General features: G+C 37.6%; 2 protein-coding genes across 5 annotated transcripts in view; one reads left to right on the plus strand and one right to left on the minus strand.

The window, feature by feature from the left end:
• The window catches only part of LOC143188626 (proton-coupled amino acid transporter-like protein pathetic), a 46,125-nt gene that overhangs the window by 9,210 nt on the left and 9,156 nt on the right, over positions 1 to 27,759 (minus strand). Inside the window, exons 1-2 of one of the 2 annotated variants that reach the window (XM_076392974.1) lie at positions 11,601 to 12,351; positions 8,517 to 8,602 (exon numbers count right to left, since the gene is read on the minus strand). In XM_076392974.1, the coding sequence (XP_076249089.1) occupies positions 8,517 to 8,602; positions 11,601 to 11,681 (167 nt within the window). In that variant the 5' untranslated portion in view covers positions 11,682 to 12,351. Of the gene's footprint in view, positions 1 to 8,516; positions 8,603 to 11,600; positions 12,352 to 27,759 lie in introns of those variants that run through there. The other variant, XM_076392975.1, reaches the window with a different exon arrangement.
• Positions 12,443 to 27,759, plus strand: part of Atg13 (Autophagy-related 13) — a 45,340-nt gene continuing 30,023 nt past the window's right edge. Inside the window, exons 1-2 of one of the 3 annotated variants that reach the window (XM_076392978.1) lie at positions 12,443 to 12,580; positions 12,691 to 12,853. The gene's annotated coding sequence lies outside the window, so the exon portion shown is untranslated. Of the gene's footprint in view, positions 12,854 to 27,759 lie in introns of all 3 variants that reach the window. The other 2 variants (XM_076392979.1, XM_076392976.1) reach the window with 2 other exon arrangements.

The following is a 27,759-nucleotide window of genomic DNA, read 5'->3' on the forward strand; positions in this document are numbered from 1 at the left end:
GTACACTGATCACGCGAGTATAAGATGTGTTTCTGCGTGGGATCTAGATGAGTCCGTACGGTGGAGGACGTCGCGACGGGTCTCGCGATCGATCGCGCACCGAGATTGATCGTGCGTACCTCGATTACGCTACACCGCGCGTGGAGGGATGAGAGTGACACGGGGTACGGCCATGGACAGTTCCTCTTTCCCCGCGACGCATGCACGCCACGCGAGGAAGAACGGACAGCGGGAAACAGAGAGGAGTCGGATGTTCTGATTTACTTTTCACGATGATCCAGAGCGATGGACGCGGTAAAGCTTGCGCGCAGCGGCGTAGTCGGACGTTTATGCCCGTTTTTGGGGAACCGATGTTGAGAAGTGAATTGAAACGAAAGCTACCAATGGGGGAAGGGTCCAGTGTGTCTGTCTATGATCTTCGTTTGCTTTTGTGGGATTGCGCAGAATGTGCCATTATAATCTTAGCACCCTCTCGAGATTTAAAGAGAGATTTGTATATTTCATATGTTGTAGCGAGATTAGGGATGCCTTTATTGAATTGTAAGGTGTGAGTTATTTGAAGTTGAGTAAGGTTGTTTGAAGACTATTTTGTATTGTACATGGTTAAATTTTATGGTAAAATTTTGTTTTCATTTAACATTTTTTGTAGGACTGCTAAGCTTATTAAACTTGTTAAACAGCAGTCAATAATTTGGGAAATATCAGTAACTGTACTGATATGCTGTGCACAGTATCTCTTCATTATAATCTCGCAATTTGATAGAAATGATCACCCCAACAAAAACAAATGAATATCAGTGTCACGATACACAGTGGACCCTTCAATCATGAGACACACGTTATTTGACAAAAACCTCAGATGATCGGTGAATCAAAGCCAATGCATTTCATTTCTGTTATCCATTAATTTCGCCATGACAAAGCAAAGAATCTATTTTAAGAATCGTATTATTCAAAAGCATATATACATACGATTCTAAAAACAGAATCCACTGATATGCGAACAGTTAATCATCGAGAACTATACTATTAATCACCAACTCATTTACGCAAATCGATTCAATAGATTAAAATTCGATGCGGTAGCTAAATATATTCACGCTGTATGGAGGAATTATTCAATCTGTCAACGATCATTTCTCCTGTCTTGCAGAGAGACTCGTGAGTCAGACTACTGTCGCTGAACGCGCGCTTATGAATCAAACGTTGTTGCACTGAACGAGCTCGATGCACGATAAGAACATGATTCGCAGTGCAATCCACGCGTTTTGATCAGCCGTAAGCTCGACACACTCGTAACAAGCATTAATTCTAGAGGAAACGAAGCTACTAGCAGTGAGTGAACCGCTCAATGACACTCAACTCTAATGCGAGGGTCTCGCGGCTGCGATGGTTTCAGCAACGTGGTCTTTTTCTACTGTGTTCGTTCACACGCCATGCATTTCGACTGCAACTGCAGGCGTGATTCGTTGCTGACTGTAAGGAGCACCGTCGAGCAATATCGTTTTTGAAACCAACAATTTTACTATTGCACTTTATTCCTCTTCTATTCAAACACCATTTTCTATGGTCAAAGTATGCAATTTACAAAATAATCGTCAGCGTGCTCTAATGTTGCATTCTTAACGACTATTTGATGCAAGTTTAGTTAAAAAGACTATGCCAAGGTTCAAAACGCTACGTGAATTATTATTTTCCTGTGCAATGGGTACTACGTACACGTTACTATACGTCGAAGATTACAGTTGTAAATGAATGTTAATTTAAATGTAGTACGTATGTAAAGTTAGTTCACGTTAAGTATGTAGGAGTCACGTTTATGTATTTCAAAAAAGATATCACTTTCCGATTCCTCCAGTATGTCGCTCAGTTTGTGCTCAAGTGTAATTTTCACAGTTCGAGTTAAATCGAATTAGAGAAGGTTCATAATTCTCTAAATTAATCGATAGAAGGCTTTAGACAGTTTTCAACGTCCCTTCGATTTCCTCCCTGTCTCCCGAACTTCCGTCTCTGCGTACGTGCCGAGGAACCGTCGAGGAAATCGATCATGGAAAAGCTCGGTCATTCTTTCGCAACTGTTCTCGTGCTCGCTGTGTCTGATTCTGAATTTCTGACGACGTATATGTATCCACTGTGCCCAAAAGATCGTCGAATTTATTCTGTCTCTCATTCGTGGAAAAAGTGCATGGCGCAACAAAAGCGCAGACTGGTTGGATTTGGCAAAGGTCTGTTTAAACAAGCAGAATTAGAACTTCCGGCAATAATTTTTGGCAATATTCTCCACAGGTGTAATAATTTTAACCGCTGGTCGATTCTTTTTTACGAGAGAAACCTTGACAGTGTTTTTAATCGTTTCTTAATTCCTGTATTTTTTGATATCTTTTAGGCGAGATTGTCCCTGGTATGACAGGTAGACTTTATTTGCATTGAAGCTCAGTGGCTTATCCAAATATAGCACAAATGCGATAAATAGAAATAAGAATTTAGAATTTGAGTAACTCGTAAGTAGAAAATTAGATTTATAAATAATCAAAATGAATATTTGAAATTTAAGAATAGGAAGATTGCTAGAGAAATAGTCTTTCTTGTGTTTGTTGAGGAATATTGATCATATGCCACGATGAGTGTTGGTACACGTGGATAACTAAACTCCTGAGACGATATAAATTAAAGGAGATACTTCGAGCTTCAGGAAATGTCAGTAACTTCGTGCCAAAAGACTTGTAATACCAGTAAAGCTTCCAGCGTCAAGGCTCGACGTTTATGCCGCGATCTAGCAAAGCTCTCGTTTTCTATTAAAAGATTTCTCTCGTGCCATTCGCGATTATATCAAGAAATCTGCGAAGAAATTCCTTCTACCTTATAAATTACAAAAATAGCTTAAGCACGTACGAATGAAAATAATCCAGCTCGATGTTATTTTAACTTCTTTCGTTTCTAACTTTATTCTACTTTTCTGCATTTCACCTTTCTCGTTTCCTCTTAATACTCAATAATAAACAAACGAAAAGGAAAACAGAAGTGAAAATAGATTCAGGGACATGCACTTTTCCCATTCCCTCGACTCTCGAAACTAAGAAAAGATCAGCACCGAGGAATCGATTCCGTCGAGTATTTGCGGTCTCACACCGATCAGGGAATGTCGGGTAAAGGAACGGAGCGAATCGTAATCGATCGATGGACAATCGGACGTTCGAGCGAGTTGTTTCGTTTTGTATCGTGTCTTGATTCGTAACAACGTAAAGCACGTTTACATTAGGCTACATCTGGTCGATCGACCGAATCGATCGACTTCAAGTCGTTCGAAATAAGCTCAATTAGATTGGTAATTATTACTGTAAACTGTAAACACAGGCTGTAAACACAATTTCAACCAACTTGAAACGATTTCTGATCGTACAATTGGAAATAACCCATTCGTCTATTCTTGGTCGAACAATCTGATCAGTTGAATTTAATTGGTGGTTTGAAGAAGGGAATACAGAGCAGAAATCCGAGATTAGGATTCTATGTTAAAGTCTTACTCTATCTCTAAGTGTAAAAAAAGGAGATAAAAAGATAAGAGCAGTATTCAAAGAGACTAACACTTATCGCGCTTTTGGACTTATTCCCTTCTTAGAATGATCTATTCAGTTAAAGTTGATCGCGTAAATATGTCAAAATCGATGTCAAAATTAAGTAGAACGACAGACAAATTTAGCTATACAGAACAACGAAATGTTGAACAGCGAAGCTATAGTGTAAACTTTTTAATCGAAAGACTTGAGGTCGGTCGACTTGGTCGATCCACCAAAAGCTGTCTAATGCAAACGTGGCTTAAGTCAAATTCACACTTTATCACTTTGTATGTGCATCGCAGATGATTCATCCACAGTGAATATGAAACATGAAACCTGGCGTATTTACACTAGTCCAGTGATTGACTTCACTTCAATAATTCTCAGTAAGTCAACGACTGAAACATTGAGTGTCAGACTTGAATTTACAATTTCACCTCTCGTAGAAGAATATCACGAAATATTAAAAATGTTAGGTTCACACGTATCACTGCAGCTTCTTTATAAATGAACCATCCATTTGTTTCATCAAAAGTACAGCGAGGCTCTACTTCCTTCACTGTGGATGAATTATCTCTGATGATCACCCAAAGTGAAAGGTCCAAGTTCGCCTTAAGCTCGCCTTTAAGCCGCGGTCCTACACGTAGAAGTCGACGCAGGGGATGGATCGCCCTCGAGGAAAGGATCGCTTATCCGGGGCAACCGCGGTCGCGCACGTGAGAACGCTGCTGATGGGAGAAGTATGTGTGTGGGTGTAGGGTCTGGTTTGGAACGACGAGGCGCGACACAAGTGTAATAAAAATCGCAAAAAAAGGTAGGTGTGTAGGCATATAGGTACCCATTGAGGTGCGGTAGTTTCTCTCCGTAGTCGTGCGAAGCTTTCTGTCGAGAAAGCTCCGGGATCGAGTCTGTGTGTGTCACGTGACACGTGACAAGAGTTCACGCGCCGCGATCAGGCTTAGAGGCAGCTGCAACCACCGCACTGCATCACCGCGACGCCCGCCGCCACGACGCAGTACGACGACTAACAAGCCTTCTTTGCTTTCTGACATTTTGCACTTCTCGCCGAGCGTGTTACTTGCTTTTTATTCGTTTACTTCGATTTTGTTTCGTTTTTTTTTTGTTTGTTTGCTTTCGCTTTTTAATACGCACGTCAATGCCAATTGTATTTTTATATCTGTTCCGTAAATCGTATTTTTTCGATGTTCCTATTTAGTTTTTTTTTTTGTTTTATTACTCGGGCAACGAGGTCTCAAGTCCCCCAAAAAAGAATTCGTCGCTCTTTCTCCCTCTTTTTTTTACTGTACTTTTTTCAGTGTCTTTCTGATTCTGTTCATGTTCTTTTTAGATCGTCCGTCGGAGTTTTTGCGTCGTCGCGGTTCGTCCCGATCGCTCGTCGCGAGGCTTCACACGATTTTATAGTCTAGCTTTGAAACTGTTTCCCCCGTGTTGCTTGTCTCGTCTCGGTCGAAGTTAATTTAACCGTCCCAAAACCCTTTCTTTTTGAACCCGCGATCGTCCATCAGAGACCGTGCCATTTTTTTCTCTTTCGAAAACGGTACCGTTTTTTATTTTGTTTTGTTTTAGTTTATACTTTTTTTTTTCACTTTCACGTTATGCGCAGAGCACTTTGATAGAGCCCGAATCTGTGCCCGCAGTTTATACGCAAGTCTGGAATCATATAAATGCACATATTATATAGTAAAGACAGTTGTCATCTTTAATATATCCTTTTAGAGGAACAGTAGCTTGATTTGCACACCGCATGGCCTCCATCACGAAGCATCCACAGCCAATGACGAAGAAACCGCCGCGAGGATTCCCTCCTTTTTGCACCTTCTTCCTTCCCGTTTATGCACCATTTTGTATTTCCTACTTTTTGTTTTTCTGCTTCTTTAAATATGAACTTGGAAAAAAGGAAACTACTCAAGAACCATTTCAATGGTGTAATTAATATATCAGTATCTATTTAGAGTACCAGCCATGTGTCTATTCAATGTATAATTTATTTCAGAACTTTTAAAGTAATTATAACTCAAGTGACAATTAAATCGACTATTTTAAAAAGTCCTCTAGCAAACATTAATTTATTTTCCAATATAGGATATTTATAATTTGTAATTTAATACCAAAAAATTGCTAGGAAAAAGGAACCACGATTGACAGTGAAATCTTGTGAATGTCTCTTCTTAAAAACTGACTTGGCTTGACTTCATTCAATTTAAATCATAGGGAAATTTGTAGTTATGGATATCGCTCAATCACCGTCACAAACCGCGTTTATCCGCGAGCAACGATCGACCTTGCAGGTTAATTATTTCCATCGCGAAATAATCGGGCAGTTATACACGCGCGACGATTAAAATAACGCGATAAATTATATCGCGCGGAATGATCGTGCGACCAATATCCAATCAGTGAAATTAAACCGTGCGTTACCAGTTAATCCACAAGCAACTATAGTTTGTTCAATGTCGTGTTAAAAAAAAATACGAAGAAATAATTAGTAATTACTGCTGGTTTTTTCCGTTGCGCAACGCTCGTTAATTGTCGCGATTCTTTGATCGACTTCTCAATTGATTAATCGTTGGTGAACGCGCGAAAATTGAATGTAGAGAAGAATTTTTACGCGCAGAGAATCGAAACAATTTTATCTGACGTGTTGTAATATTTGCAAAGTTGCGAGTTTAGAAATTAAAAAAGGGAAGATTTAAAAGAATATAAAATTTTGCGAAAAAATGGCGATAGGTGCAGCAAGGAGGAAATCCGCAAAGGATCCAAAGATTTCGTCGTGTTGCCGCTAAATCGACGATCAAAAAGAATCGCTCGTTTGTGCGAAAAATCGTCTCCCGCGTGCATGATTCACGTATATTACGTATCCTCTCATTTTTTTGTCTACTTCGTTTCTTTTCTCTACTCCATTTTCTATCTATTCTGTGTCTCTACTGTTCTACGATGGTGCAAAGACATGTGCAACGACTGTTGCTTCTATCAAGGGGGTCAGGTGAACTTTCGTCAATAGAGAGTAAAAGCTGCCTTGACTAGCTAATTTTCCTTCCAGCAAGTGTATTTTCTATGAGTGTAATAATTCACATAGTTACATCAATAATTAATTCACGATATTTTAAAGTATTTTCATGAGATGTTTGTAAGGGTTTATGATGCTAATATATTAAACATGAATATTAATAGAATTTAATGATTCTAAAGTATATGTATATTTAAATTATTGGAAAGTTTGAAGCAAACAGTGAGGGAATATCATTAACATTAAAAACCGATAATAGTTTTTTTAGATATATTTGCGAATCATTTACAATTATGAATATCTTTAACGTTAGTTTACTCGACTCCCTTGCACAGAAATATAAAAATTCACCATTAATTTGATTTAAGTTCAAACAGACATACAGTATGAACTTTTTATTTCAATAAGTTAATAACAGCTGTAAGACCATGAACGAGACGATGCCTTCTTTCGTAGTTACCAGTTTTATAAAAGATAGATTAACCAGCTCATGAATATGGAAATACAGTTAACCCTGTACTGTGAACATTTATCGCGAAAATGTATTCTAGTACGAGACATTGAAACCACAAAATAATAGAACAAGGGTTTCTAGAAAAATAATTGCGCATTACTATTACTATTTATGTATTCAAATTTGTTCATTATCGAAAACAAGTTAAAATTGTTTCAAACGTGTAATAGTTTGAGCACTCTTAAGACGTAACCCATTTTTCCCAACACGTGCAATATGTATTATCCATACTTCTTGTTCGTACATGTATATGTATATTTTACGTACACCTGTGACAGTTTAATAATTTATTGCGCCGTTTGATGTATCATGGCAAACACTTTATGAATCAACTTTAGAAACGACATAACAGCGAACCATTATTCATAGATATTAATGTTTTGCGATAGCGATTGCAAGTGTTAAAGAAAATATTATCAGAATTTTTGGGACTTAAACCACTCATTAACTCTTAACTACAGTGTAAGACATTTTGAATTATTTTCCAGGCACCAATTTTTCTCATTTCCCAAATATATCTAATAGAAAATTATAATACATCTTGTATCTCATTTCTATATAAGAATTTCCATATCAATTTTATATTTGTTTTAATAACAATACGTTGGAATCAGAGTATTCGATTCTAAAACCTAAGCGTCAACAGTTAAGGACAGTTCAGGCTTAGAACTATATGTTACACACTGCAAAAATTCTGACATGTACCTTTTACCAACACCTTGCAACGAATTTTCCAAACGACAGCACGAAAACTATGTCCACACAAAACCAGTAACGTTCCAATAACATTATCAACATCGATTCAATTCTATCATTTCCATGAATGTACAAAATGAAATCTCTCTCGTTCGTTGGATGCAAATGGGTTAAAAGAAGAACAGGGCACGTGTGTCAAACGTACTGTGTGAGTGCACGAACAAAACAATATTAAGAAAGGAGAAGGAGGAAGGGATGAAAACTAAAGAAATAACGGAAGCACGTTTCTGCACAAACCAGCAATAGAGAATCGTCACGATTCAGCGGTCAATCGTCAAGCATCCCTGGTGCCAGCTACGCTACGAATTCTACGTCAGCGATCAGGCGGTATGCATATGAATTAGTTGTGATACTAATGATCGTACTATCATATTTCAAAAAAAATGTGTATATATATATATATACATATATATATTAAAATTATATATATACATGTATGTGTGTAACAGAGCATAGAGAATGAGAGAATACACATATATACGATTACAATGCACAATATATGATCCTCGGGGTTGTCACTCACGTTTGCTTGAGCACGGAGCATTTGAGTTTGGCAAGAAAGCAATGGTGATGATTGGTCGTGGTAGCAGATAGCGAATTGGCTCGACTATCGTTGAACCGTTCATTCGCGTCGATTTCATAAACCAAGTTTCGCACTTACTTGACAAGAACCATGTCTGAGAGTTCTGTTTTCACACCGTGCTTCTTTGGGTCGTATTCCGCTATCATTGGGCGCATTGGTGTTCTCTGTAACAAACAAGTACACATTAGAAAGCAGTATTTATGCTTTGAGAGGCTTTAGCTGCAACATCATTATGTGATTCAAATCAAATACATATGTACACATTTTGTTAAGTTCACCGAAAATAAAAGTCGTAGTTTCTATACGATAACTTATTCCAATAAAATGAAAGTAACACAAGATTGGTATGTCCAGAGTGTTCGATAGTGTCAGAAATTTTATGTAGAAATTCTATTAAGTTTCTACTAATCGTAAGACGAAAATGAGTGACGAAAATGCGTTTGACGCTTCGTTTCAGTGTCAGCGAAATGTGTCTGGCTTGGGACTTATTCTACTACCATTGAGCAATAGTCAACAATGTCAGTGGAATGAGTCTGAAGTTAGAGACACTGTAGGAATTTTAGGCGTTTTCTCAATAATTATTAATAGCTATGAAAGGAAGCTTTATTAGTATAAAAAGGACAAAGACGATCAGAATTCTTCTTCTTTTTCTAAAAGTTAGAAAGACAAGGATACTTTTAAGAGCAGCTTGAATCTTTTGTATGAAAAACATGTGATTATATTTCATGAGCTCCTCTGCAGAAGAATGCCTAGAATGTGTGATAATTAATGACGTTAGACGTTCGCAGTTCTTTAAGAATTAACTTCCCGACAGAATCATGTGACAGTGACGAATAATTCGACGAAAATCGAATTCCCTCGCATTTATGTAACAACTGACGCAAGGCATGAAGTAATTTAGCATCGTGATATATTACACAAGGGAAGCCATTTTCCGTCTCCATTGAAAGAGGCTTAATAGCCATTTATGTTATGCTTTAAATCTGTTTGCCAGTAAGCTGCATTGTTCCGTGAAACTAAACGAAACTTGAGATTCGAAATAGAAATTAGAGTCATCTTTGTGAAAAGCGTGAATTCGACCGAGATCCCATTCAATGACAATAGTTCAATCGCTATTACAAAATCGTTAGAGCGTTTCAACGAAAAGCTACGACGCATTGTCTACTATTATCTTTTTCCACGTACAACGTATTCACGACGTCTGTCCTTAATTGAGATACTTAAGCAAGATTAAAATCAGTCGTGGAAAAAATGGTAGATACTGTTTTTATTCTAGAATTCGACTGAACAAATTCTACGAACTTGAAAAATGAAGATACATTAGAAAAAGTTGAATTTTTATTGTATCAAAATATATATCAATTAGGAGAACTGTTATAAATGTTAAAAATTTATTGCGTTGATATCTGTAATTTAACTCTTCAAATTTCTGCTTTAAAGGAGACTTGTAGCCCATTAGTATGCTAATGCTAAATAATCCACGTTATCAGGTTGGAAACTCGATAGCGCTTGGAAATTTTTATACGAACTGATTTCTTGAAGTTGCTTGACAAGGTTGTATAAAAAATACTTCGTTATTTGTACGTAGGCGAGTCTCGACCACTTCTTCAAGTAACGAGATATCTGTATAGAATGTTCGGGTAGAATATTGTTTGTAATTTCTCATACACCCAACTTTAATTGCTTCATTAATGAAAATGCTGTGCGCTAAGGCTGCATTGAATGGGAGAATTTGTTACAAGTCTGTAGGCGAACCTTAGTCCTTCGAAAATACTGAAGTATGTACATGTAGTAAAATTTATACACCTACTAAAACAAGCATAAATAATTTTCACAAAATACTGTGTAATGGATATTATATTTTCTTCATGAAAATATATATGAAAAATTGATAATACAAATTATAATTATTTTATCTAATAATAGTAATAATATAAGACAATTTGCTCTTAAGGAGAATATCTGTTTCTTTTAAAACCGATATTTGAAAATGTAAATGTAAATGTAAATATTTCTACGCACTGCAGTTTTTTAAAGGTTGAAAGCATCAAAGATATTTCAGATTCTAGTATTACAATGATTCAGCCTGTATACTTTATACCACTGTATACATATGTTTACTGGCGCCTAGGCTCGGCCACCAGACACTTATACCTCGTGGTCTGCTCTAGCAACCTGTTCGACTTTCGACTTGTCAATTGTGCTGTTTCGTAACCGTCTTGTAATTAAATACAGCTTCTATTGCCTGGTTTTCGTCAGCTGTTGTAACCCTTTACCACCCCTCGATACGATAAACATGTATTCTCACGAAAAATAGCTTAGAACATTCTCAGTCGATTGTAGACACTTAATTTTAGACCAGCGTATACATACACGCATCGATGGTCGCAAAAAGTTACGAAAGTCGGAACTGTTGCTGTCACACTTATTGAGTGTGATACAGAATAATTATGAATAAGTTGAAACCTAACCAGGAACCACTGACTAGGAATAGGTAACATGTTTTACTATTGGCACAGTTACCATTTATCTGTATTTTAATGTTACGACGCAGTGTTTATGTGCTGATGTTAGGATCTCAACAATTATTCTGAATGTGTCATTTGAATATTCAATACGGAAGCGTTTCGTTACAGGCACCTATGTGTTTTGTAATAGAGAAACTATAAGGAGACACAAAATTTTGTGAATTTAAAGATTTTTAAAATTTGAAAACTTGAATTTTTAAATATTTGAATTTTTGAATATTTGAATTTTTGAATATTTGAATATTTGAATATTTGAATATTTGAATATTTGAATTTTTGAATATTTGAATTTTTGAATTTTTAAAAATCAGTAACTGCTCATCCCGTGGAAGCAAAAAATAGTGACAATACTATAATCGAAGTAAAACTCACAACTATGACTGAACACATCTCTACCCTTCCTTCTCTATCCAATCTTGTTCCTTATGTTATTACCCCACTACCTAGGATCCAATTTTCCCTACTACATATCAGTCAACTTAAGTTCTTCATCAGCACACCCTCAAGCACTTAACGCAACATCAAATACCCTCAACCAACTCAGCCCACACGAAGCTAACTCTAACCTACACCTAATCCTCAATAACTCAAACCCCAAAACTGTCAAACCAAAAATCTCAATAAAAATATTCACCATGATATGAGGACGATCATTGTTGGTCGCGGTGGACAAGGAGCTCATCTCCACATCGTGCACGCTATCAGTGTTCCCCATGTTCACTCACTCAACTCTTCCACTACCATTCCTTTCCAACCTCCTAAACCCCAATCTGCCTCCTATTCTGTTCAAGCAGGAACGTCACCGCGACACCACGTGCTTTATTTATTCTCCATCGGTGCCAACTCGCGTTCACCGCGCAGCGTCTCTGCTGTCCGAAGAGACTATAGGACCTGTCCCAGTTCGCTGGCAACGACGGTGTTCCTCGTCTAAATAAGACCACGAGGGAAACCACTTGAAGCCGCGCACCCTCGAGCACGTGGATCGTCTTCAAAACACGCCACCAAAGCAAACTGCCGATCACGAATCACAATCGTGTCTTCCTTTCTCTACCTCAGGTCCTCGATCCCTCCACGATCGTTCTATCGTCTAGGATCAATCGATCGCGTCCTAAGGACATCACGATCACGAAGATACCTATATTCTCTATCTCAGTTTCTCCACTGAAACTTCGCGGGCAAAACACTTTGCGAAGAAGATGGCGGAACAGTTCTTCCCGAGTGTAGTAGACGCCGACGCAACCAAGGCACCGCGACGCTTTTTCGGCGAGCAGTGCGAGCACACCTATTCCTCCACGATTCCTCCACGTACACTACGCTCCCGATCGTCTTCTCTAGCGACTCTATCTACGGCACCGAGTCGCCGCGGCGCAGAAAACCGCGGATCGCTGCCAAATCTTTCAGCAATGTCTGCCGAGGACGGGGGCTCTTTATATACCAAACGGCTACGAAAATAGGAAGAGCAAATAGACGTTGACCGTCTCACGTGAGCATCCTGTCTCCTCTGCTGACTAGCTGACCGCTAACCAAGCTTAATAGAATCTGCTCGAGCCGCGGGACAACAGATGGAACGCTTCGCGCGTCAGCTGCAGCCACAGTTTGATCACGAAATTAGAGGTCTTCGATTACGCGTCGCGACTATTCGTTCCTCTGACACGGACAGGGAGCTTTGTTTACTTGACAAGTGCCTTGGATCTTTTTTAGTTTTTCTTTTCGTTTTGTTTTAGAGAGGCAGTTCGGAGGAGTGAAGGATCGTGAGTCCAGGGGTGTCTTTAGATGGTAGCGTGGGTAGCTAGAAGTTGGTACGAGTGGAGTCTCAGGCTTTGGGACAAGTCTTTTGTTAATGGTTGGATTTTCTGTTGGAATCAGTTTCATTGAAGGCTGATGAAGGTATGTATTAGAAGTCTGAATGTGTTGGCGTATTCTGTTTTCGGTTTTGTTTTGTGGAGTTGTGATCATGAGTGTAGGTGGAAGTGGAAGTATAAATTTTGTTTTGTGGAGATAAGCTCACAGGTTTGACTACTATTTTATGTGATGTAAATATCTACTATAGGGTATATTCCTGATTTTTATTTACATAGTATGCTTTCTCTGTTTAATGTGTAATTGAATTATTTAATGTGTACTCCTGCTTTCAAGTAGATTTAGTGTGTTACCACTTAGGGTATAAAGTCCCTAGATTCTCTTTCTACAACTGTCTCCTTTTCATTATTATTTAATATTTTATTTCATACTGTATCGCCATCAAATGCATAGAGTATGCAGAATTTCTCTAAATAATTTTTCAAAAATATTGCAAAATGCGTATGTCTCACTTAATTTAGAAATATGTGTTTCAATTTACAATCCGTTATTTGTAATTTATATTTCCCCTAGTTTTCTTAATACAAAGAATTCATATTCGGCTAATAAATCAATATGAAAATATTTCATCTGTCTCTCGACACACATGTGAACACGTGGCTCAAGAAAGAAATTCTCTTACAATTACACACGGAAACGGTGCCAATTATACTCAACGCATCACATGACAGTAATAATTCATCCGTGATTCACGATTGTGAGGATCTTTTCTCAACATTCATTCGAACTTGGACCAGACAGACACGTTATTCGGTGAAACACCGACAATTCTGTTGTTCTGCGCAAGAGAGATCGTGACTTCTGTCTATTCATGTCTCCCTCGAGCTATGCACGCTAGTCTTCCTAAAAATAACTAGCATAGCGAAAATGTTCTATGGTGTTGTGGGATTTCTTGCGAAGCAATCCTATGCATTCTGTACTCAAACCTCTCTTGAATTCCAATCGACTGACGTGAAAGAGAAAAAGTATATCAAAGCGTAGAATCGCGAATGGTTATGCAACATTGTTAAAAATGGACAGGAGACACTTGGCAGAGGACGTGTGAATAAGTTTTTTCAAAAAGCTTTTAAATAACATAAAAATTGGATATTTTTGTATCTAAATAATTAATACTACTACACTGTAGTGTAAGTTACATAGTATCCACGTGTAGAAAATTATAAACTATTACTAATATAAACTATTACAATTGCTTTTTTATTGAATTTCGTGGAAATTGAATTTCATTGAAATTGAATATCAATAACCATGTTGAAACTTGCATAAATCACCTTGCATGTAATCGTGGCTCAATGGAACGAGAATAAAATATTAGATCCCTAAAACAGGTTAAAGAAAGCCTTATGATACTTGATGAATAAAACGACGCACATTACGTTCACATGGGGTGTCTGCTGCACAGTTTGCGTAACTGTAAATGGTACCAATCTTCCTGCCGCTGTAAATGAAACGATTGCAAATGGAACTTCGCAAATGGTCTTAATATTACCCGTGACCATAAATAGCCCTCCTCCATAGGGACCCTTCCTCCTCGTCTGTTAAAACGCAAGTGGTACCAATAAATGATCATAAATGATGGCACCCCGTGAACGATACTCGTTCTTTGAAATTCAACATTGCTTCGCTGAAACTATAATTTCAACCATTTGAAGTAGATCTATTTATCACAATTATACCTAAATAACCGTTCCATCAAATTTTTTGTGAATTCCATTCCACTTTCCCTAGCTATGCTTCAATTTCTACTGAAATAAATTTCGCTTATATTTTGCCAAATATAAAAATATACAAATTAGCGAAACTGAGTTGTGTTCTATGTGATATGAGGACACGATTCCATTTCACTAATTTAGAGTCTAGTTAATAATAAATTGCTAACATAAGAGATTGTCAAATTCGAAGAACTCTGTTTTGTAAATTTAGTGATTAGTTAGATTCACTTTTAAGTCCATCGTGCGCTACTGTGGTGAAATGTGACCACACTTAGGGCTACTATAGAAGTATTTTCAACGTGCACAGGGAACGCTGTGATCCCGAGGTATTCCGAAGAGCTCATGTCGAGGCGACACAGAAATAGAATTTTCACCGCGGGTTACATCCCGTAGCGATCCTGTTACGCATTGCTGTTTCATTTGTGCTAGCCTGTGGCACGTATCACTCAGAAATATACCATACTGTGTCAGCACTTCTGTCTAGATGTACTTTCAGTTTTGAATGAAAATTGCCATGGATAGCGAATAAATCTTGTAGAATTCCTTTTGAGACTGTAACAAATATGTAGGTTTAGTCATCAGTGGCAGAAATCGTAATTTCTTCTACTGATCACTTTCTTTAAGTCGCCTCTGTAAACTTCTATTTTGCTCTATCGATCAGAAGCTTGGAATCATTTCCTAAATCAAGAAAAATGAAGATTATGTTACTGTATTCAACCATATTGAAAAGAAGAACACTGTGTAATTATTCTTGATTATATTAACCTCGAGCTAAAAGTATCTTCCTCTAGCAAGACAATTTTAATGAGATTTAGTAAGTGATTGCAAGCTCATTCAACTCCCAGTTTTCGGGTGCAAAGTGTTTCAAAACTCCCACGTTCTTCAGTTTATTATTGAAACAATAGAGACGTAGGTAAGGTTCCAAAGAATTCAGTACACTCGTTCATATGTTATGATCACTCTTCCCAGCGTGTTTCCAATTAGAGAGGATTATTTTAGTAACTGCGTTAAAAACAGGTAGCATGCATCATTCAACAAAGAATCTGTTAACAACTTTATTTAAGATTACTTAACAACCGCTTAAGTCGACTATTTTTAACAGAACAATTATTGATTTATCAGTTTGACCATACTTCCTAAGCAATTTCCACCACTTTTCACAGCGAAACACGAATTTGTTCGGGAAATTATTCGTATTGCTAATTCTATTTGTTATATCTTGAGGTATACCGAGAATTTCCTTTTTTAATAAACTACGATCTCCATTAATTTAAATTTAAATTTCAACCCAAATTCAAAACCAAAACTGATTGTACCATTAATTATGAAAATAATCTGTTTCAACAATTTTAAAAAGCAGAATTTATTACTTATATTTTGTTACACCATTTTTCATCACAAAATAGATGATAAATCCAACTTTTTACATTTTTTACTTAGATCTCTTTCATAATTACTGCCGAAATTGAAACCTTGAATACCTAATGGACACCTTGTACATTTTCTACACTTGCTACAAATATGAATGGAACATTTTTGAGTTAATATCGTCATATCCCCCTGTCACTATGCAAATCTGTTTACTATCCAGTTGCATCCAGTAAATATTTACCGATGCAACAGCGATCGGTGTCAGTGGCTCTCACGATTCTGATTCCTATTGCGTCGTGTCGGCTGGTGGATCGTTGGCACCTATTTCGCGGCTATTTTCATCGCGGCGCCACGGCGAAAGCGACGCTTCTCGCAGGTATTCGTCGTTTTGGTTAAATTCGCGCGACGACGACGCCTCTTAAACGAAAAATTATATTCGGATGCATTCTTGTGCAATGCATCCAATTCTTCCTCTCTGTACATACACAAAACTTATTTATTAATATATAATGAGCCTAATAAATCTTACGTGCCTATGTATAAATAAGCACCTACAGAGTTAAGTAGATTTGGGCGATTATCTGCATTGTGTTACAATGTTGCATGCGGTTTATTTTTGGACAGGAACACCGTGCCAGATGGGATAGGTCAATCGGTGTATTAAATGGCAAAGAGGATCATCTCGAGATGAAGCACAGGTGCCACAATACTATGTTTATATTGTGTAAGTACGGATGTACTTGGTTTTTGGGTTTTAGGCCTTAAAAGCCTTCTGAAGGCTTTTCTTTAATCTAAAGAATTTGAATATTTAGATATTTGTAAATTTGAAGAGATTATATGGAGACATGAAAATTTAAAGATTTAAGAATTTAAAAATTTAAAATATCGAAAATTTGCAAATTTGAAATTTCAAAAATTTGAAAATTTAAAAATCATAACTATTACCGAGTAAACACTTCTCGAGATCAAATCTTTATACCAAAATTAATATTTGAGTAATTTAATGACAGGGAACCAGAGACGCAGCGAGTCTTGGGAGGAAAGATAATGAACACAGGACATGCTGATACTTTAAACTCCACGAAATTTGATCTTCGAAAGATTTTGGAGGTTAAAGAGGCTACTGAATTCACTGTGGACTTCTTTGGATGTGTGAAAACCGATACAGAAAACCTTGAGGCAAAGACCTCACGACTTTTGAATGACTAAACGCGATACCGATCTTGAGGAAGTGAGGGCCTAAATAAAAAACAGATAACTTCATCTACATATTGGGATGAGCGCAAAGACGTAAGATTCTAAAAATAGAGTAACTCTAAATTTGGCAAGTTCATCTCGTAAATAGATAAGTATCATTCCAAAACAAAAATATTCACGTGACGTTGAAATGTACACGTGATAACAAGTAAATATAATGTTGCTTGAACTTCATTTAACGGGTCAGTGCTACACAAGTGATGGAAAATAAGCAGCTTATAATTGTGACCTCTTCCAAGGTTGAATGATTCTTTATCGTGTCTGGAGAACCTTGTTTCGGCAATCATGAGTAACTTTGATAAGAAGAATGAGAAGAGGAAGTGAGAATGAAGTTTCTATAATGATATCCAGAAATAGCTACTAGATGTTCTTAAATAAGAATATTCAAAAATGGCAACATCTGAAAAGTTTAAAAAATATTTTTTAAAATATCCAAAAATTTGCAAGCATCTGTGTCCACTTCTGTAAGAATAAAAATACTGAAGCTGAAAAGAATAACTTAGTCCCTTTAATTGTACTCTTAAAAAGTATACGAATTTAATAGGGCGTCTATAAATCACAAATTGAAACTCCTCGGTCTTCATTAATCATAATATTCATTATATCTTTGGCAAAGACATTTAAATTTAAAAAGAATAAAAAGTCAAAAGAAGTCAATTGGTTTTTAAACTCCATCAATCAAAATCCATAATAAAGTCCTAAATTAAAATAATCCAAACCTAAAAGCTGGTCTTAATAGTCGTGCTACCGTACAAATCACTAAATTGACTAAATTGAAGTATACTCGACAGACCAGGATAATGTATTTCAATGATCTCCCAAGCTGATGAAGACACGAGTGATGGATCATCGAGGACAATATAGCGTGCAAAAAACAAAAGCCACCATTGAAACAGGAAACACCGAAAAGTCGATACCATAAGAGTGTTACTGGCTTAATGAACAGCCACGAAGAAGAGGGGGTTGGCATGGAAATATGAACTAGAAATGTATGAAACAGGGGTCTGAAGACCTTGAAAAGATCTTAAAGAGGCCTCGAAAACTAATCAATCACGAACGTGCTGTTCAACAGTAGAAAATTAGAGTGGAGAACAACAGCAGTAGTAGAAACTGAGATAACGTGTCAGACGTGCGACAACAGCCATCGAACGTCTGCCGTATCGCGCAATTATACAAATTGCGAACTGTAAATGATTACAAGGCTTCCGCATTCCCCGTTCAGTCAACCTCGAAAATGTTTGCTGCTGTGGTTTGATAACTGACGTATGAGGAAAGAACGATTAATTTTTGTACGTTTCTACGTTACTGAGGCCTCAATGAGTTACACAACGCCCATATTTTTATTAGTGAGAGATAGATATTCTGTATCGCTATCGAGTACATGTATATGTATTTGATATTCCTTGTACAAGGGATTTGAAAAAAATGTGCTTATTTAACGAAACCAAGGGTTAAACAAATCTTACTATGCACGTGGAGGTTAATGCAGTGGACGTGATCGTAGTGAGAGGGATGCAATTCTTAAGAGGCTTGATTTACACTAACGAGCCGACAGCAACAGTGGAGCTACGAATCAGTCATAATAATCTCTCTCAATTTATTCGCTAGAATGAACACGTTTAATAGACGTAGAACGACTACATTGAATTTGTATGTGCAACGATATTCAACAACGTCGAAACCAACTTGTGGTCAAACATCAATTAGTCTACTATACAGGGTATCTCAGAACTAGTGGTACAAAGGGAAAGATGATGATCGTTTATGAGAAAATAAGCCAGAAATGTATAATATAATTTTTTGATATCATACTTTGGTTTAGAAAATTTACTTTGAATTTGATCTAAGGACAGAGCATCAAAGTACGATTTTAGGCGTTTGAGGAGTAAACTGGGAGAGGGAGATATTTCTAGTTTTACAGTAGAAACAGTCAATGGTCAGACCATGAGTAATCCCCTTATCTCATGTACCCTTCAAGCACTCAAACTTTAGTTTACATTTTTCACTTATTTTTTCATGCAGAATTATCACCTTCCCACTTGTACCACTTTGCTACAGTTTGTATATGTGTTGAATTAGTTTTATTTAATTCTAGTCTAATTTTAGGTCGACTAAATTCCACCAGTAATTTACCAACACTTAACTATCGCCACAGTATAATACGAAAATAATAAGCTTGCTATGATATAGTCTATCAAAGTCTCAACTTAATTCTTAGTCACGGTAAATGAAAAAGTGTCTCGGTGACCACGCGAAAAAATAATCAAGCGTTTCGATCACGATTACTGATTATTCCTGCAATTAGAAAGGCTGCGATAGCGGGAAAGAAGGAAACGCTCCGTTTTTACAACCATTCCAGCAAAATGTGATCAGAAAACTCAAGAAACAGGTTCTTTCATAGGAATGTACCCAGATATGCGAAGTTTAAAGCAAGTTTAATTTTGAGCAAATTTTGAAAAACTCAATGCAGAAAATATGTAAAATGTCATGTCTTGGAAAATGTTGACTCTGTAAATTGGAGGAACATTGGCAACACGAGATAAGATTGACAATTAACTGACACAGTATGTTAAAAAATTCTAAGAACACAATTTTATGCATTGTTCCACTCGCAGTATGTAAATCCTCAAAGTACCTAAATAAAACACTTCAATTTTTATATCACACAGCAAAATGTTAGAAAAATCTGCCAATATTCCCCCAACTTATTGAATGCATTCTACCTCACCCTTATCCACTCTACCAATCGGCAAAGTTTCATGAATATCCATAAACTATTCCATCATCACAATTATTCTACGACTCACAAATCAGTGTCCCCAATCAGCATAGCATTAAACACGAGCCAACCGTGATCTGAATCAAACGAGTACAATGGACTCTCCTCCATCCCTTTCCATCCACTCGCTACATTGGACAAAATTACGCGAACACGGGGGTCAGAGGTCGCCGCTTTTTGCCATCCACTTGTCGCCCGATGGGCCGTGATTCGCGGCCTGGTGAATAGGAGGATTCGTGGTCTCGTTGTTAATCTCTCTCTCTGTCCCTGTCGGCGAGCACACGCGAGGCCCTTTAATGAGAAAATCAACCGGTGCCGGCGCAATAACAAATTAACAAATCTGAGAGCAACGTCACATCCTCATCTCGGAGGACGAGAGCTGCGTAACGCGGACACGCGTGTTGATCACGCGTGGGACGATGACGAGCACGCCCGCCCGCCGCTTTTGCCCCTGAATTACCGACTACATTGCGCGGATACGCGATGGACCCTGTAACAGCATTGACCTTCTTAATTTGGTCGCGTGAGTTCGACGAGACCGCGACTCTCTGTCACGATCTTCCTAGAGGGCTCTCATTAGGGTAATTATCTCGTCGAAGCCTAAGTGGATTTGAATATGGATCGTTCGCGGGCAGGACATGGAGTTTCCACTGCATTCTTTTTTTAGGGCTCATTAAAGGAAGTGGGAACATGTATGTTTTAAACCCCTCACCTTTTTTAACGAGCCTGACTTGGGCACTTTTTATGGTAGCTTCGCTGCCGATCACGCGTCACCGCGTGATGAGGAGATTTCGCAAGTAACCGATCACGCATTATCGCGTGATGGATGTATGTTCGGTTAAGGGGAGCTTTGTGGCTGGCAGTTTGGGATGGTCTGTTGTTTCGGATCGGCAGCGAAGATGATAATATTACGAGAGAAAATTTTAGGTGAAGGGGTTAATGAACGAAACGGGGATTTGAAATGGATTTTTAGTATTGACATTAGCTGGTCAGATTATGAGTGTCTATTTGAAGTCTAAGATAGTGACTGGTATTAGAGTAGATAGATACTGAATTAGGAATTATTGCAGAAATAATGTATGTGTGTTCGAGAAGAGCATACGCAAAAAGCACTCGTAGATACCATAGATAGTTTCTGTACATTAATAGCAGCTCGTATGCATGGATGATAAAAATTCAAAAAACCTTTAATGCGCATTTCTTGCTGCACTGCATTAATTTATCGATAATCGGCACACGCGTCATTGGTTACATCAGTGACCTCGGTTATACCTGTGCACTTTGCAACATGATTATATGATTTTGCGTCTACACGTGCGAGCACGTGTGAATGTGAATCACGTACCAATCGGTTGTAAAATATTTCCAATTGGCATATTGATGTGCTCGCGCGACAAATAAACCATTTGCAACTAAAATTTATTTTTAAATTATTTCCTTGTAAAATAATAGTAAAAAAGATACTGACACCGAATTTCCTGGTTTTTCCTTGGCAAATATTTGCTGATAAAACAGCACGGTATTCGTGACAACATATTAACGTTAGAAGTCATTTCCGACAAGAACTGTATATCGTACCGAGTTCACAGTTACCATTTTTTGCAAGATAGTGGTGACCATGCGCGATAAAACTCTTTGAAAAAGTATTTCCTGGAAAATGTAGACATTTCTAGAATGTTCTGCTGGAAAGTGTTTGCAGTAACAGTGACGTATCTCTTCAGTTGGCGATCGAATACTTTTGTAAATTACTCGCAGCCACGATTGTCTCGATGACACTCGTTTATGAAAAATTCTGTAACTGCGCTCTCTTTACGTATACGAAAAAATGTCTGTGCAACGAGTAGCTGTCGTAAGGCTACCGTAATAGATGAAGAAAATGCAGTGTTACAGCGCGTTAAAGTGTTTGCATGAACGATGACATTCAGCATTATCTTTCGTGTAATAGGACCTAGTTATCTAATCGCAAGTAAAATACGTTTGCGTACCCAACTTCTATAAATTTTCTGTCATTCTACGGCCATATCAGTAAAGTTGCAACAGCAAAATAACAGTAACAATGATAAAAAAGTTTTCTAATACGTACAAGCATTTATCCTTTTTTGTGACCAGACCATGTGCGCAAGTTTAAGTACGAAACTATTTACTGAAGGCAGTAAAAAGCAATAATTCTATACATGTAGTCTCTACTACTTTTGGAATTGTTTAATGGTGTGTAATCGTCTTTACAATTTTGCGCAATCTGATGCAATAATTCATGCTAGATAATTAACTTCTCTATGTAATCAACGTGAAAATGCTCGACAGTATGACTCGTATTCTCTCGACGTGAAGAATGCACGATCTTATGAAGCGTGCTCTAATACCATTTAATATTTTATGTATCTTCTGTAAAATGTAGATAATACTATAATACATTCAATTATGCAATTTAGACATCACATATACCTACACTTTAAAAAAAAGTTAAATGCTCGTCCATTAACTGATTAACTAAAAATAATTTCAAGCAAACATAGGTACAATCACTTTACTCAATTAACTCTCATTAACACGTTAGATGGAATAACAACGTCATATTCTTGGAACTCTGACATTACATGTAATCCAGCTTACATATTAAATAATTAAGCTGCTTTGAATTTCGTTATCTAATTTTCTATTTAAATATGCGACCACTCAGCTCCTCTAAATTTTTCCAGAAAGTGGAAGAATTTTCGCGTGATTTTACATACAAAGTCGAGCGCGATAAAGCGGAAAAAGAGGCTTTACGATTCCTTCGTAGGGTTCTTTATCACGCTTATCTGCACGAAACGCCATGAATTTATTGTGCATAGTGCGGTATGCTAATATAGGTGTCCACTAGCAAGGATATCGCGTGCGTTTACCTTCGCGAGCACAAAGATCGATCGCGCGTAGAATGGCGTAATTTTAAACGCTACCCGATATATAGCGCGGCTTTTTGTCGCCGTCTGAAAACGATCTGAACCAGTATCAGCGTTACCGTGCTGCGACTTTTTGCACGAAGATCAGGTATGCGTGAAATATTTTGCTGAAATAGAATAGCGTATCTCGATTAACGCGGTTAATACGGTGCGGTGAAACTGGAGCGCCGATCGAGACCGTTTTAAACGAGAAGACAAATTTAAGAGGAAGTTTCAGAGGACAATCAATCAATTTTGTCACCTTTCCTTTTTTTTAGTGAAATATTATTATGGTCTTTAGATGTGAAAGATTATGGGTCTTTTGTACTTTAGTTTCTAGGATTTACTACGGTCTGGGGAAAATAGGAAGCCTCTAGTTCCTCTAGTATAGTCTCTAGCAGACATTAAAAAAAAAAATTAGAAACGAGAGAAGAAAGAGAAAATGACATTTATAATTCTATATTTAATGTGGATACCTAGATTGCTGGGGTCCATCTATGGTTAGATATACAAGATGATGTAAGTCACATATTTCTATTTCGAAATACTGAACCTTAATTTTGTAGGTATCTATTATAAAGTTGTATCTTATTGGAATCTCTTTCTTTAAGGAAAAAGTTGCTGTAATTGAATCTGCTTATGTCAAAACATACACCCAATTTTTAAAAAATATAGGTAACTTATGTTACCTTGCCTTCTAACCATCGATATAACTTTAACAATTCATAGCATCGAAATTGTTGAGTGTCGACCAAAAAATATCTTGCACTTCTTCTTAGGTTTACTATTGTTCAAATTAGTAATGCATTTATTTTAGAACATAGCTTCTTGGCAGAATACACGTTACCATAATATGAAAGTACCTATACCGAAATCAGAGTGAGACTAATTTAAATACTCTAGTTAGAGCCTACGATAAAAATAGACTTCTACGAATGAACTGCAATGATCGATGTATATCAAGAGTCTAGAAAGCAATAACTTTCCATTCACTCGATACCAAGGTGACTATATAATTCCAAGTCTCAATGACCATTCAGCTTCAACCGTTCAGCAATCCTGTTAACTCTACATTTTAAATTCCGACAAATCAATCTGTCACTAGTATCACTATAGAGTAGTTTAAAAGTAACCAATGATGGCTTACGAGCTGTAACTCTACCATTTTCTAAACTCATTTGTATTATAGACAGTTCAAAACAGAGGATCTTAAGGTTTTACTCTGTAAAAGAAGAGTGGACTCGAAAGTTCTTTAGTGACGATTTACGAGAGCCACCCTATATATAAAACGGCGCGTGGAGGATAGCCAAGGATACCCGAACGGTCTCGAGACATGTTCGCGTGACTTCTGCTTCTAGGAGACCAGTGAACCCGCGAGCTAGCGATCGAACACGCTCTATCGTTCATTACGTGGCCAACGTTCAGCCCCTCTGACTTACACTCGCAGACGTAACCGCGCGTACAGGCACACGAACATGCGCTATCACCACTGAGCTTCTGCCCCTGAATCGCGTACGCGCAGTGACGCGTCCGTAAAACTAGTTAGCATTGACCTTTTTAATTCGATTTCACCGCGCGATAAATCCGACAGAAGCGAGCTGATTCTACTGTTGCATCATGTTCACGAGATGCAACGATGCATCTGCATTCACGAGAACGATGTTGTCAGTGGACTCCCCGATCACTGGGTTACCAGTCATTGAAGAGTCTGTTTTCAATTCTGAGTCGATTTTTGTCTGTTTTTAGGAGAGCAAAAAATACTGTAGCATCTCTGATTCTTGTTCTTTTTGACCAAATATTGTTAAAAATATGGTTCACATATTGCGTTTTTGATGGTATGAGTACTATTATGTTGTGAATCTCGTTTTTGACCACTAGAATATGTTCTTATTTGAAAAATTGTAAAATATAAGGGCTGTTTTTGTTACGAGCTTATCAATTATGTAGTACTGTCTTCAAGTTCTAAGATCGTGTTGTAAAAAGTGGAACCATCTATTCGAACTTTGAGTAAATTGAATAAAATGCTATGTACACCCTGTAGGTATGTTTTCGTTCAAGTTTGCGATATTCTGTGACCCTAAATTGTAGTATGTAAATACTATGATTACAGAGAGAGCCAAACAATGTCACAGACTACAATAAAATATTCTCTTACCCATTGAACCAAGTAATATGGACTAGTCCAGTTGAAATAGGCTTCGTGTACCGATTTCTCAAAGTCCAAGTTCAAAGTTCAGATTAAATCATAACAAACAAGATATGTTACAGAATGGCTGTTACTTTCTTCACTTTAACTACAAGAGCTTCGAGAACTGAGCATTAAAGCCCTGGAAATCTGAATTTCATATGTTAGCCTTAAAAATCCAGGCTTTAAGGTTGACTGAAAGACTTCAGTTTTATACACTACTACCAAATATTACTAGTGATTCACAACCATAACTATTGCCAAAGATACGTTTATAGGGTGACTCGACGAAAGTAACTTTCAAAGAATTTATAGCAGGGCCATGTATGGAAATCTTGATGTACACATGGTCTACAGAGTAGTCATGACACGAGACTTGGCGACTCAACTATCGAATGTCACGCGACAATTTGTTTAAAAGATAAGAACGTTTGGACATAAAGGGTGGTCTACTGTTAAGCTGATTATAATTAAGCCAGTTCATAAGCTAACGCGATTAACTCCACCGCTCGAAGCTTCTAAAATTTTACATAGTGGCAAAGAATGATCCTAACATAAGATCCTATACCAAGTCCAAACTTACATATGTAACTCCAAACAACAAAGATTCTGTATCCCATCATGGTGATCTACGACAGAGTTTCTACTTGGCGCATGGATCATCGATGACTCACGGTGAAGTTTATGCTATCCGATACGTAGGTCGCTAATTCTCCACTGTGAAGTTTGTGTTATGTACCAGCTGGTACCACCAATCATTCACAATAGGCTTTCCATTTCCTGTCGCGTAGGTTTGCTGGTCACCCACAGTGGACAGTTTATTCTTCGCTGAATGGACCATTGATCGATCCGCGACAGTTATGTTACAGACTGCATGTCAGAGATAACAATACCAAGAGGAACTGAAACAAAATATCTTTTTGGCATTCGAAGGACCCGAAGGTGGACGTATTGAAACTCAAAGCCCACCTCGAAACTGTATTATACGAACTCTATTCTATGCGAAACTGTCTAGAAGAATAATAGAATAGTATATTGAAAGTTCAGTTATTTTCCCCTCGACTAACTCTTGCCTCGTCGACTGTAACACGATTTATTGGACACCCCGTACACATAACGTAATTCATCGCGACGCGTGTTATGCATGCCGCGTCACTAGAAAATCGCGAACTCCAGACGCGTATACTCGCGTGACTTACGCCAGTTCGAGACCGCTGAACTCGCCCCAGTCAACAATCGAACATGGGCCTGTCCCTTTTTTTCCCCCCCTCGTCGGGCTTATATTCCACCCTTCGTGAATACGAAGACGCGTGGGCGCACTACTGTACTGTTACATTAATGCGCTTCAGCGGTTTGCAAGACGTGCGACGCATTTGCCGAGGCAAACTTTGTCAAATGTGATTTACGCAAACAGTGGAACATGAGCAAAACGAAGGCAGTGTTATGGCATTTGCAGTTAACTGTACTTCACTAGTGTCAAAGATAAGGCGAGTGTAAATAATACAGCTTGCATGACATCCACGTGATTGGACTCTCAATGGTCTATTTATGTTGTATCATAGTGGGTCACAATGAGTAGCGCAGTATTTTTGCTTGCATTATTTTTAAGTTGAATAGACTTGTTACCGATTGCAACGTAATTTTTGGAATTTTTAGTCTGAATATGCTGGTCATCTAAATTTATTATTCTTATCGTGAATTACGCCTAACGATGGACTCCGCAACAAAGAGTAATTACCAAGAACATGATTACGATATTATCTGAATTTTAAATGTACAGTGAAACTTTAATATTTCTACATTTTTGCACCACGTGAACGTCTACGTAACCAAGTACGACATACTTTCGTTCATGGGTTGTATTCTGAATTGGCCATTATATGCATACGAACGGGTCCTCTTCCGGTGCATGACGTTATCCACGGTACCAATACGTGCGATATGGCCGTCCTATCGTTCTCAAATATTTTAAACGTCACGAGTATTTCAGTCAGCGCATATTTCTTTTACGTCCACTTTTTGAACGGTCTATTATTCGACCACATGTACGGCCTAACAAGCCTTTTGTATTTCCTCCTTTTCATCTGGGTTTATTATACTCCCCTAAACTATTCGTTGCCAAGGTCAGTCTCTACGCTCTCATGTGTAGATTAAATAAACGTTCCCAATTTTTTTCTCATTTTCCTCGAAATCCTCAAGCACCAATATATTTTTAGATACAGTTTACTCCATTAGCACCGAATATTTTTGAGATATTTATTTATATAACGATCAGCACTAATTTTGGTAGTACTTTGATATTTGATCATTAACGATCTTTGCGTAAGATGCTTTATATAATACAAATGTTAGAAATTTGTATTTTAATGAAATGATATCACCTAGATGTCGGCTAGACACGCACATTGGCAGGGTGAATCATCTGGCGCCATGGTAGATTTATAAATGTAGACACACCATCGATTACCTAACGCTCCCATCAACACATAGACACACATACCGATGCGGCAAGTGTATACAAGAATACAAAATTGCTCTCTTTTTCTGGGAGAAGCAAGAGTGTATCTAGAAGCCTTTTTTGAGAGTGTGAAATGTACAAAGTGCACACAGTTCTTACCCTTCTTTCACACGATTTGAAATATGCTTTATATTTAATTTATATTTTAATATTTCTATTTGATTCTATACCCTAAATAGTAAACTCTTCA

The sequence above is a fragment of the Calliopsis andreniformis genome, chromosome 3 (assembly GCF_051401765.1).
Source record: "Calliopsis andreniformis isolate RMS-2024a chromosome 3, iyCalAndr_principal, whole genome shotgun sequence".
Taxonomy (NCBI): domain Eukaryota; kingdom Metazoa; phylum Arthropoda; class Insecta; order Hymenoptera; family Andrenidae; genus Calliopsis; species Calliopsis andreniformis.